The 12,815-nt window shown below is 46.6% G+C and overlaps 1 protein-coding gene across 2 annotated transcripts in view; it reads left to right on the top strand.

The window, feature by feature from the left end:
• The window catches only part of PRKD1 (protein kinase D1), a 189,900-nt gene extending 177,557 nt beyond the window's left edge, over positions 1-12,343 (top strand). For both annotated transcript variants that reach the window (XM_075330722.1, XM_075330721.1), the window contains exons 13-17: positions 4,162-4,323; positions 4,403-4,501; positions 6,913-7,180; positions 9,117-9,202; positions 11,068-12,343. In XM_075330722.1, the coding sequence (XP_075186837.1) occupies positions 4,162-4,323; positions 4,403-4,501; positions 6,913-7,180; positions 9,117-9,202; positions 11,068-11,271 (819 nt within the window). In that variant the 3' untranslated portion in view covers positions 11,272-12,343. The remainder of the gene's footprint in view (positions 1-4,161; positions 4,324-4,402; positions 4,502-6,912; positions 7,181-9,116; positions 9,203-11,067) is intronic.
• Positions 12,344-12,815: the final 472 nt, after the last annotated feature.

The following is a 12,815-nucleotide window of genomic DNA, read 5'->3' as shown; positions in this document are numbered from 1 at the left end:
GTGCCGATTGCTCCAGAGCACCGGTGTTGGCTACGATTCGTTATTGAAGACGAGCATCTTCAGTTCGTAGCCCTGCCCTTCGGTCTGGCGACAGCCCCACGGCTTTTCACAAGTTCATGGCAGCAGTGGGAGTAGTCCTGCACTCTCAGGGTCACTCTGTGATCCCTTACTTGGACGATCTACTTGTCAAGGCACCCTCTCAAGAGGCATGCCAACACAGCCTGAACGTGGCGCTGGAGACTCTCCAGAGTTTCGGGTGGATCATAAACTTTTCAAAGTTAAATCTGACACCTACCCAATCGCTGACATATCTTGGCATGGAGCTTCACACTCTCTCAGCGATAGTGCAGCTCCCGCTGGACATACAGCGTTCACTACAGACGGGGGTGCAGTCTCTCCTTCAAGGCCAGTCACACCCCTTAAGACGCCTCATGCAGAGGCAGTCCTTTTCGCGCAGTTTCATCTGCGTCCACTTCTATAGGACATTCCTCGCCAATGGGATGGGAAGTCAACGTCCCTAGACAGGAACGTACCCCTTTCTCAGACGGGCAAGGACTCTCTTCAGAGGAGTCCACCCCTCAGATCCATGTTCTGGAAATCTGGGCAGGGTATCTTGCCCTGCAAGCCTTCCAGCAGAGGCTGGAAGGCAAACAGATCCGAATTCAGTCGGACAACTTCGCAGCGGTGGCATACATCAACCACCAAGGCGGAACACGCAGTCGGCAAGCCTCCCAGGAAGTCCGGCGGCTTCTGATGAGGGTGGAAGACAGAGCATACACCATATCCGCAGTTCACATCCCGGGCGTAGAAAACTGGGAAGCAGACTTCCTCAGTCGCCAGGGCATGGACGCAGGGGAATGGTCTCTGCACCCGGACGGGTCTCAAGAAATCTGTAGCCGCTGGGGGGAGGCCGGACGTCGACCTAATGGCGTCTCGGCACAACAACAAGGGCCCGATTTTCATGGCGCGGTCTCACGATCAAAGAGCTCTGGCGGCAGGCGCCTTAGTTCAGGATTGGTCGCAGTTCCAGCTACCCTATGTGTTTCCCCCTCTGACACTGTTGCCCAGAGGGCTACGCAAGATCAGCTCCGATTGCCGCCGCGCCATCCTCGTCGCCCCAGACTGGCCGAGGAGGTCGTGGTACCTGCATCTGTGGCATCTCACGGTCGGCCAACCGTGGGCACTACCAGACCGGCCAGACTTACTGTCCCAAGGGTCGTTTTTTCCATCTGAATTCTACAGCCCTGAACCTGACTGGTGGCTATTGAGTCCTGGATCCTAGCGTCTTCAGGATTATCTCAAGACGTCATTGTCACCATGAGATGGGCTAGGAAGCCGACGTCTGCCGAGATCCACCACAAGACGTGGAAGATATTCTTATCTTAGTGCTCTGCTCAGGGAGTGTCTCCCTGGACATTTGCATTGCCTACTTTTCCTTCCTTCCTGCAATCTGGTTTGGGAAACGGTTTGTCGCTCGGCTCCCTTAACGGACGAGTCCCAGCGCTGTCTGTATTCTTTCAGAAGCGCATAGGGCGACTTCCTCAGGTACGCACGTTCCTGCAGGGGGTTTGTCACATTGTCCCTCCGTACAAGAGGCCGTTAGACCCATGGGATCTGAACAGGGTACTAATTGCTCTCCAGGAGCCGCCCTTTGAGCCTCTGAGGGATGTTTCACTTTCTCGACTTTCACAGAAAGTGGCCTTTTTGGTAGCGGTCACGTCTCTTCAGAGGGTGTCCGAGCTCGCAGCGCGGTCATCCAAAGCTCCTTCTTGGTGTTTCACCAAGACAAGGTAGTGCTGCGCCTGATTCCGGGGTTGCTCCCTAAGGTGGTATCCCCCTTTTCATCTCAGTCAGGATATCTCCTTACCTTCCTTTTGTCCTCATCCAGTTCATCGATATGAATTGGATTTGTATTTGTTGGATCTGATGAGAGCGCTCAGAATCTACATTTCCCGCACGGCGCCCCTGCGCCGCTCGGATGCACCCTTTGTACTTGTCGCTGGTCAGCGCAAAGGGTCGCAGGCTTCCAAATCCACCCTGGCTCGATGGATCAAGGAACCAATTCTTGAAGCCTACCGTTCTGCTGGGCTTCCGGTTCCATCAGGGCTGAAGGCCCATTCTACCAGAGCCGTGGGTGCGTCCTGGACATTACGGCACCAGGCTACGGCTCAGCAGGTGTGCCAGGCGACTACCTGGGCGAGTCTGCACACCTTCACCAAACGTTATCAGGTGCATGCCTACGCTTAGGCGGATGCCAGCCTAAGTAGAAGAGTCCTGCAGGCGGCGGTTGCCTCCATGTAGGGAAGGGCTGTTTTTACAGTCCAAACTTGAGGTATTAATTTACCCACCCAGGGACTGCTTTTGGACGTCCCAATCGTCTGGGTCTCCCAATGGAGCGCCGAAGAAGAAGGGAATTTTGTTACTTACCGTAAATTCCTTTTCTTCTAGCTCCAATTGGGAGACCCAGCACCCGCCCCTGTTCCTTCGGGATTTTTTGGTTGTTCGGGTACACATGTTGTTCATGTTGAATGGTTTCAGTTCTCCGATGTTCCTTCGGATTGAATTGTTTAACCAGTTATTGGCTTTCCTCCTTCTTGCTTTTGCACTAAAACTGAAGCAGCCCGTGATCCACGGGGGGTGTATATGCAGAAGGGGAGGGGCCTTACACTTTTTAGTGTAATACTTTGTGTGGCCTCCGGAGGCAGTAGCTATACACCCAATCGTCTGGGTCTCCCAATTGGAGCTAGAAGAAAAGGAATTTACGGTAAGTAACAAAATTCCCTTCTTTGCTATGTAATCTGAGAACAGCATGAGTTAGGGCTTAAAACACAGAATTCAATAATGTCACATGTCAAGCTCCTGTGCTGTTGTTTACTTAACTGAGTGTTTTATCACTGGGATCTTATCATTGCTGTGACTAGCTGGCTGCCATGTTGTCTGACTGACTTCGCCCCCTCTTGTGATTAGCAGCTCACTGTCTGTAGAAATGTATAGAGAGAGCCTGGTGTGGCCGGGGGCAGCTTCCTCCGCTCTTGCATGGCTTTATCTAAAAACTGATCGTGTCAGAACGGCTGCACCCAGTAATCTAAGTGATACATCTTTGAAATCAGGATCTCTTTCCCTATTATCATGCTGCTTTCAGATGAGCTAGCAAAAACCTGCCGACAGATTCCCTTTAAACGAGGCAGCTTCCTAAATCAACGTGGTTTCTTGTACAGCATTCGCACATTCAATCACCTTCCTTCCTGCATATAATGTATATTTTATAATTGTTAATTGCTCTTTATCACACGGTAACTGCTTTAATAGAAAAACCGGTTGTCCACAGAAGACTTTCCAGCTAGTGTATGATGAAGCCCATGTTTAACCTTTTATTTCTATGCATGAAGGCTTACTTTCCAGCAGAACAAAGGGCAGCGCTGTGCTGCGCCATATTTTCCATTAGGACTGGACATCTGAGAATGCAAACAATGGCCCTGGGTAATGAACTGCTTCTCCGCGGAGCTGCCGCACCTGCCCTGGGACACGTGATAGCTCCATTTGTGGCACAATACGCGCTCATTCATTCTTAATGGATGTTTGCACCTGCGGCGTTGTCCAATCTTAATTATGTCACAACACTAATTGTTTTAGGGCTTCTCCGTGCACTAATTTACAGCAGGCCGAGCCGTTCTACAATGTAAAGCTGGTCGCGTGTAATTATACCTGACCTATCTGTGTAATGCATACATGGGACAATGTCTCTAGAGACATAGATCCTTGGTAATACTCCCAGCTCTGCGAAATAGCTGAGGATTCTGGACAAGGAATCTCTGTCAAATCGCCCCTTGGATATATGAAGCCAACTAAGGCGTTGTGTCCTTCATAAATGGTGGGAGACAGCTGTATTGTACAGCAGACATCCGTATACAACTGTTACAGTCAGATCAAGCTGATCCAGCAGCTCAACATCTTACGTGCTGCAGTCAGTATGCAGCACGGCATCTAAACAGCGAATGGCAGCTCAAGGCCTAGTGAAGACCCCTGTGTTGTGGTAGTACATCGGTCCCGCAGGAAATCACATAGTCACCTAATCGGAAAAAAAAAGTAAATAAAAATGTACGAAGCGCCAAGGGAAAGGATTTTTTAGTCCAAAAATTGTTCTATGTATCTTCTCTACAGAATCTGCATCACCGCGGAGTGGTGAACCTGGAGTGTATGTTCGAGACTCCAGAAAGAGTGTTTGTGGTGATGGAGAAGCTGCATGGGGATATGCTGGAGATGATCCTGTCCAGTGAAAAGGGAAGGTTACCCGAGCGCATCACCAAATTCCTGGTCACCCAGGTGAGCGATGGTACATAGGGCCGGGTAGCACGGGAGAGTAATGGATGTTAGGAGGCCTAACCTGCATGTTGTCTTTTAGATCTTAGTAGCACTGAGACACCTTCACTTCAAGAACATTGTCCACTGTGACCTAAAGCCGGAGAACGTGCTGCTGGCATCTGCCGATCCCTTCCCTCAGGTAATTTCATACATGCTTTTAGATTAAAGGACCAATACATGGATATGTGATGAAAGCGATTTAGGCTTCACTTCTCTGCAGATCTATTACTAAAATGGATAGATAAAATACTCATTTTCATTCATTCTGCTCTCTATATTTTCATCCATGTACAACATAAGTGGTTTTAAGAGGAGATGGCTCAATTTTAGAGTAATAATCAGTCAGCCATTCAAGCACCGCAGCCCATCCTGTTCTTAATAGAAGGAAAGGGGACGTTACATAGCTGACGTCACTCTACCAAGTCTATGTATGCTAACGGCCAGTCTGTTTCATATATATATCTGTGTGTGTATATATATATATATATATATATATATATATATATATATATATATATATATATATAGCACAAAATAATTAGCTTTTTGTACAAATACCAGTGTATATCCCCATTCTCATGTTTTGCAACTTGCTATCCATTACTTTTTTTTTTTCTTTTTTTAAGGTAGGAGGTCCCACTGCGCCGTCATTCTGACAGTGCTATAAGAGCTGTAAACCTTCATTCCCGTCACTTTATGCGTTCCTCCTTTTGTTGCCATATGGCTTTCTTTTCCCCAACTCTGTGCAGTTTGACATACAACCCATTAAAAAACGTTTTCGCTCCGTCTCCCACACACTTGGGGTAATTTGTCTCTTGAGATGGCCTACACTTGATTAGTCCGTAAATAGCCAGTTTGATAAAAAAGATAACTAGTGATATTTTTTTGATGGGCAAACAGCGTAATCTTTCAAGGGACTTTGTCGTCAGTTTCTGCACTATAACCTGAAGACAGCATGCTGCAATAGTTAAAACAGACTTCAGCCCTGCCTGTCATATCTCAGGTTTTTTTGTTTACCTGCAATGTTAGCTTAAGCATGTTAGTTATCTTTATCATTAGTGGGTCTCAGCAGCCCTGTGAGCTCTAGTCCGGCTCCACCCTTCTCTGTGATTAGCAGCTTCTGTCTATGGAAATATACACTGAAAGCCTGGTGTGGGCGAGGGCAGTTCTCCCAGCTCTGCTACATACAAAATCTAAAATCTTTCACTGTGTCAGAACGGCTGCAGCTAGTAATCTAAGTGATACATGATTGAACTCAGGGCCTCTTTGCCTACATCATTCTACTATCAGATGAGGTAGCAAAAACCTTTTAAAAAAAGTGGTTTGCAGATTACATATTTAGTACATTAGCTATCAAATAAGACGTCTGTTAGAACAGTGACCTAGCGATGAAGAGCATTCATCTGGGACACATAATTTTCATTTATGGAAATCAAACCCCTGGAAAACATCATTATGCCCAGAGGTTGACTCTGACCACCTGACAAAAGCGTCATAGTACAGTGGAACCTTGGTTAACGAGAATAATCCGTTCTGGGAGTGTGCTTGTAACCAAGTTACTCGTCTAGCAAAGCAAGATTTCCCATAGGAAATAATGCAATGCAGATGATTCCTTCCACAACTTTTTCAATGTCCCATCCTGGTCCCCTATTGTGCCATTCCACACACACAAACACGCACAAATATGCACAAACACACACACACACACACACAAGCATGCACATATTATGCTTACCTTCCGTTCCATCACCGGCCTCCTGGATCTTGTAGTTCGCCGGTACAGGATGTGTATTGTGTAACCATCACGACGAGGGAGGAACTTCCGCTGCCGAAGCGCTGACTGCAAAGGCATGAGGCGCTTGCCTCTGATTGGCCAGCGCGCTGCCTTTGAGTAGCGGTGACAGAGGATGTTCCTGCTTCATCGCTATGGTTGCCGATGCACAGCATATACCGGCGAACTACAGGACCCAGGAGGCCGGCGATAGAACGGAAAGTACACATATTATGCTCACATTACCTTCCGTTCCATTGCCGGCCTCCTGGATCTTGTAGTTTACCGCATGGATTCCTACCGAGTCGTGATGTACCGGGGAACTACAAGAACCATGAGGCCGGTGATGGAGCAGAAGGTAAGGTGAGCATAAAATGTGTGTGTTTGTGTGGACTGCAAGGGAGGGTCAGAGCTCAGTGGATGTACAGAACCGGAAGTGTGTGCGGTGAGTATTTTGCTCGTACGGCAAAGCTTTCTCGTAAACAGAGTTACAAATTTACAGAAAGCTTTGCTTGTTAAGCGAATTTCTCGTTAACTGGCTTACTCGTTAAGCGAGTATCCACTGTATTACTGGGAGACGGGACCAGACATTGGGTAGTCTGGTCACATCGGCATTCGCACAATGGTGGAAGCTTTTCAAGTAAAGAATATACATTGCACATATATAGTCATTGGGAAGAAAATAAAAGTGAAAAGCAGGATCCATGATTACTGAACATGTGAGCATAGCCTACCTCTATACTGTTACTAACACTCTCATACTTCTCTCTACTTCTCAGGTTAAGCTTTGTGATTTTGGGTTTGCCCGTATCATCGGAGAGAAGTCTTTTCGCCGCTCAGTAGTTGGGACCCCTGCCTATTTGGCCCCTGAAGTGTTAAGAAATCGAGGCTACAACCGCTCCTTGGACATGTGGTCTGTTGGTGTGATCATATATGTCAGCTTGAGTGGGACTTTTCCTTTTAATGAAGATGAGGACATTCATGATCAAATCCAAAATGCAGCCTTCATGTACCCCCCACATCCATGGAGAGAGACATCGTCTGATGGTGAGTGGTGCATGTAAGAACTGGAGGAGTATCTGGCTACCTTCTGCAACGTCACATCCATGATAACTGATGTTGCTGCTTCTGCTTCAGGCACTTATCTCTTTAAGGCTGGTGATACATGGTGAAATATGTTGTGCAACAGCAAATAACAGACAAGTCATGGCAATTTTAAAGTTGTGGTTTACCTAATTGCATGCAGACAAGCCACCGTAGCATTTCACCTACAGCAGATCGTGCAACTTGCAACAGAAAATCCAACATATTTGGAAACATTTGTCTCACAAAGAGCAGTGCAACACCATAGGAAATCGTCAGATCCAATGTTGCAATGCAACGCTGCTATTTCAGTGTGGCAAGACTTGGGCTGCTTTCACACATCCGGTTTTTGCTAAGCAGCACAATACGACACTTTGCAGAAAAAACGCAACCCTTTTTTTTTGCCGCCGGTTGCGTTTTTTACGCATAGACTCGCATTAGCGCCATATTGTGCCGCATGGCCGTGCCTTGCGTCCGGTTTTTGCCGGATGCGGCATATTTAGCCCATGCGGTGGCCAGACGGAACGTTGCCTGGCACTTTTTTTTTGCAGCGAAAAAAACGCATCGCGCCGGATCCAGCGCGATTTACAATGCAAGCCTATGGATGCCGAATGCGGCGTTCTGCGGCAAAAAACACATCCGGACGCTGAATGCATTTTTTTGAACTGCGCATGCTCAGTATCAAGCCACATCCGTCAAAAAACGGATGGGCCGCATGGAAAAACTTATTCAATGGATCCGTTTTTTGTTTTTTTTTTGCCGCATCCGTTGCATAGGTTTTTGAGCCGGATTGAGCTGCACTGCAAAAACCAAATGTGTGAAAGCAACCTTACGCAGTCGCCATGTAGCCCTATCCTAACCAGATCCGGTCACAACAGTTTTGCTTTTTGAACTGCAAATCGTATCTGATAGTTTTCTTCCTTCAGTCTGGAAAGGAGTCCTTTTTAGCACTTGTCAGTGATTCATTTTTCCAAAATTGAGGTTATATGCCTGCTTGTGCCTTATACTAATTGTCTGTGAAGTCTTTGAGGAAAGGGTAAGTGACCACGAGTGTGTGGCTGTCCTAGGCTGTATGGACACCATTAGTCAGGAGTCCAGGGCGCCTCTATCCTCTTTTGGTCAGTGGTGTGTAATAGCTTATTCATCAGTAGTCGTCACTCTTTGGGACAGGGTAGATACGTAGCACTGAGCTCAATATTACTGTCCTGTAAATTTCTTTGGGTAGGTGTGAGTTGGTAGATGTGTAGTTGTACATGGCAGTTTTATAGCCTTTTCTTACAAAAGATATTAAGTGGCCATTATGCCATACCGTGGTAAATAACCTTTAAAGGTTTTAACCTTTCCTTGCGCCTGCGCATTACAATACAGTGATCTGCCCTTAGCAGGGCAGATCACAGTGCGCCTGCGCAGAACCGCAATGTCGTCTTGTGTGGATGACGTGGGACACGTTATCCATCCTGGGCTGGGTAGAAGGAAGACTGAGATCGCCGCAGAGAGGAGGCGCCGGTCCGGAGAGCAGCAACACCCATCTGACTGGAGCGTCACTAAGTGAGTGTTAAAAAGTGTTTTTTATGTTCTACACAGCGGCCTGGGCTGTTATATACAGTATTCTGGAATACTGTATATAAGAGACTACTGGTGGTGGCTGCAGCTTATAGCTGCCAAATCTGTTGACCAGTTCCCTTTAAGCGCCACAAAGCCAACACCTAAAAGTAGAGTATTTCAGAGCAGAGTAATCAGTATGGCCGCAATATGGCTATTTATAAGCGCCTCTGTCTCCGATCCTGGAAAACATAAAATAGCCGAGAGAATCGTGACTTTTACGGGATATCATTCATACACATTGGATCGTGTCTGTGTTACATTTCCTTTTCTAAACCTCTTTTGTCATTATTTTTAGCTATTGACCTCATTAACAACCTCCTGCAAGTAAAGATGAGGAAGCGTTACAGTGTGGACAAGACCCTAAACCACCCCTGGTTACAGGTGAGCGGTGACCACGAACCACAAGCTCGGGTATAACCACACATCACATGGATTAGGCCTGAAAGCTTGTTTGTGACATCAAAGCATATATCTTATTGTCAATACTGCCAATTTTAGGTCATTAATAAATTAAGTAGAAACCATTTTATTGTGTCAGCACAGGATTAAAAGCTTTTCCCATTGATGGGTTACTTTAGCGCTTCCACATACGGAGGTGAACGGTACCAAGCACGTTGCTTACCTACTGGGGCAAGTGCAATAATGCAGGCAGGTGTGTGGGGGCGCTGCTTACCTGCCGACATGGAAGTGAGCTACCCCTATGAGATCAGTAATGGCATTTGGTGATAATGTAGCGCATCACCTTGGTACACACGGCTCCCTTCAGGTGACATTGGCCTCTGTAGCGGTGTTGTGCAGTGGTCCGTCCATTCTGACCACCACCTGTTGATTCCCCCAGAATTAATACTGACGATGTATACTTGTGTGGGGAACACAACATCCATAAAGATGCAACTTTTTGGTATGAAAACGCCAAACGTTGCAAAATTCATGCACAACTTAGTTTTACAGAATGATTTCCGCCATGTTATTGTTTTGATGAATTGGGGCCATAATGTCCTGTATACTAAGTGTGAAGTCCCTGGACCCCTAATAATGATCGTTAGGGGTGATCAGCTTTTGTTATTACCGCTGTCCATTTGTATATTAGCGGCTTCCAAGATACTATATATACTCAAGTATAAAAGTCAAGTTTTTCAGCCCATTTTTTAATGCTGAAAATGTCCCCCCTCAGCTTATATTCGAGTGAGGTTCCCACAAAAAATTATTCTTACCTGTAATCCGTTTCTGCGGTGTCCTCTTACCGGCTTGTTGCAGAAAGCAGGCACATAGACCCCTCCATGATCGCGTCCGGTGAATGGGGTGCCACTGCAGTCATCGCTTTACTGCAGTTGAATGCTTTGCAGCCACAAAGCATTCAACTACAGTAAAGTGATGAGTGCAGCAGCAGCCCCGTTCATCAGATGCGATCATGGAGGGGTCTATGTGCCTGCAGTCCGCAATAAACAACCCTCTATGATTGTGCACGGTGCTGCCGTAGGCGCTTGACTGCAGTCGAATGCTCAAGTGAAGTAAAGCGCTAACAACAGCAGTGGCCCCTTCACCGGCCGCAATCACCAAGGTGTCTGTGCCTGCGGTCCGTAAGAAGCAGGTAAGAGGACACCTCAGGAATGGAGGACAGGAGAGAATATTATTTTTGTGTGTATGTGAACAACGATATAATAGGGGACAAGAGGGGGACTGGAAGGAGGATATTACTACAGGATGGGGCACAAGGATAGGCAGGCACATTACTACAGGATGGGGACATTACTACAAATGGGGACAAGGATGGGGCACATTGCTACAAGGATGGGCACATTACTGTAGGGCACATGGATGGGGCATATTACTACAGGATGGGGCACAAGGATGGGCACATGATGTAGATGTAGACATTACTACAGGATGTAGACATTACTAGAAAGTGGGACAAGGATGGGGCACATTACTACAAGGGGGGACAAGGATTGGGCACATTAGTACAAGGATGGGCACATTACTGTAGGGCACATGGATGGGGCATATTACTACAGGATGTAGACATTACTACAAAGGGGGACAAGGATGTGGCACATTACTACAAGGATGGGCACATTACATTTTATTGGTATCTATTTTCATTTTTGAAATTTACCAGTAGTCTTACCTGGTTTTTTGTGGTAAAATTAGGGGCCTCAGCTTCCACTCGAGTATATATGGTAACTAGATTTCCAGAAATGTGACAGACATTATTAATGTTTTTGAATATCTGATTTCTTTACCAGGATTTCCAGACTTGGCTTGATCTACGTGAACTGGAGTGTAAGATAGGGGAACGCTACATTACCCATGAAAGTGATGACCCCCGCTGGGTGATGTACGCGGAGGAGCACTGTCTCCCGTACCCGCCACATCTGCTGCCACCACCATCCAGCGACTCTGAAGATGCAGAGATGAGGGCTCTGGGCGAGCGGGTCAGCATTCTCTGACACCTGAAGCCGGGCCGCACGTCAGGATTGTTCCTTTGCTAGAAGAGACAAACAATAGGGAATGGATTTTAGTTGTTGAATGTACAATGTTCATCAATCCAGTCTGGTTGTGTGCATCGCTCCACAAGTCTCTACGATACCTCTGGGCCGTACCCCTCACACAACCTCTTTATTCAATCCTTCCTGAAGAGCCTAATGAAGACACTCCATTGAAGCAGTGTAGACGGGGCCCCCGTATGTCCCAAGGACACCTGGATTGTTTTTATGACCGATTTTGCATGTAGGAGCCTTTTCATCTTTTCTTATGTTATTCTTCATTACCTTATTCTGCTTATAAGACCTGTAACTCCATTCAGGAGGGCTCGTCTGTCCCATTATACTACAGGATGTGATGTGGTGTACATTCATACACTCACACATATCTACAATAAAGTCATTGAGGTGTAGTTTCTCGTAAGGGAGGTCAAAAGGGAACCGATTCTGTCATTCAATGACGGAACACAAAGCTGCAGTCCACCGAGGCTCCTCATAATCACTCCATGATGTGTTGCAGGCACAATTGGCAGCACAGGGGTTAATACGCTTGGTCACGACTTGTCTTTTTACTCCTTTTTTTTTTTGTCCAGAGGAAACCGTGTTGGTTTTTATTTAATTTGTAGCCTGAAGGATGATGCAAGGTGAGCTAGCCTTCAGGGGCAAGCAGCTCGCAGGAAGTGGCCAGTGAATGTCATAGCCTGGAGCCCGGGCGTGCCGAGCTATGGACATGCATGATTGGGGCGGTGTGTGACCGCACACCACTCATTTGTACTTTGTCTAATAGATTCACCAAGGACCAATGCTCTTTTCGGGCAGTTACATGAGGTTTCCCCCAGCTTTGCCTCACTTAGCCCCTGATTTGGTTTTGTTCTCAATTTTGCTTAATTGTATTAAGAAGTTACTAATATTTTTTCTAAAGGTCAAATACAGTATATTTAGCAAGTTTTCTCAGTATGTTCCATATTATACTCCTCTGGCAGATTTTAGACTATATTCTTACATTTCTATCCTGAATAAAACCAAAATACTGTTACTATTTCCTGTGCCTTCCGTGTCAGCCGCTTTCTGTGCACGTCTCCTTTATAGCCTATATTGCACATCTGGAGAATTTACACATTCTGATATTGCCGCAAATCACGACTTTATTCCTATAGGACTTTTTCCTAAAACTATAGTGCTATGCCTCTGTCCTTTTTATGGAAAGGGGTTTTGCCCAGTTAGGTTAGGATCACATTGGCAAAAGTGGTTTGCAACATTTTGTGCATGTCAAAAAAAGATGACTAGTGCCAAGGTGGAGGCCAGACATCCACAGTGACTCCATCAACTTCATCCAAGGGTATGACAGGGTCATCTGTCGCCGAGACCGTGAATGCCGAACAGTGTGTTGTCTGCCGGGTGCTCGGGTTCGGCATATTGTGGATCGGATAGACAGATTGCTGGGTGGGTTTGGGGAAAACTCAGCGGTCATGGTGCACATTGGTACTAATGACAAAGTAAGAGGCAGGTGG

Source organism: Anomaloglossus baeobatrachus, chromosome 12 (assembly GCF_048569485.1).
Source record: "Anomaloglossus baeobatrachus isolate aAnoBae1 chromosome 12, aAnoBae1.hap1, whole genome shotgun sequence".
NCBI classification, from domain to species: domain Eukaryota; kingdom Metazoa; phylum Chordata; class Amphibia; order Anura; family Aromobatidae; genus Anomaloglossus; species Anomaloglossus baeobatrachus.
Note: the sequence above shows the minus strand (reverse complement) of the source record. Positions and strands in the feature narration are given on the sequence as shown.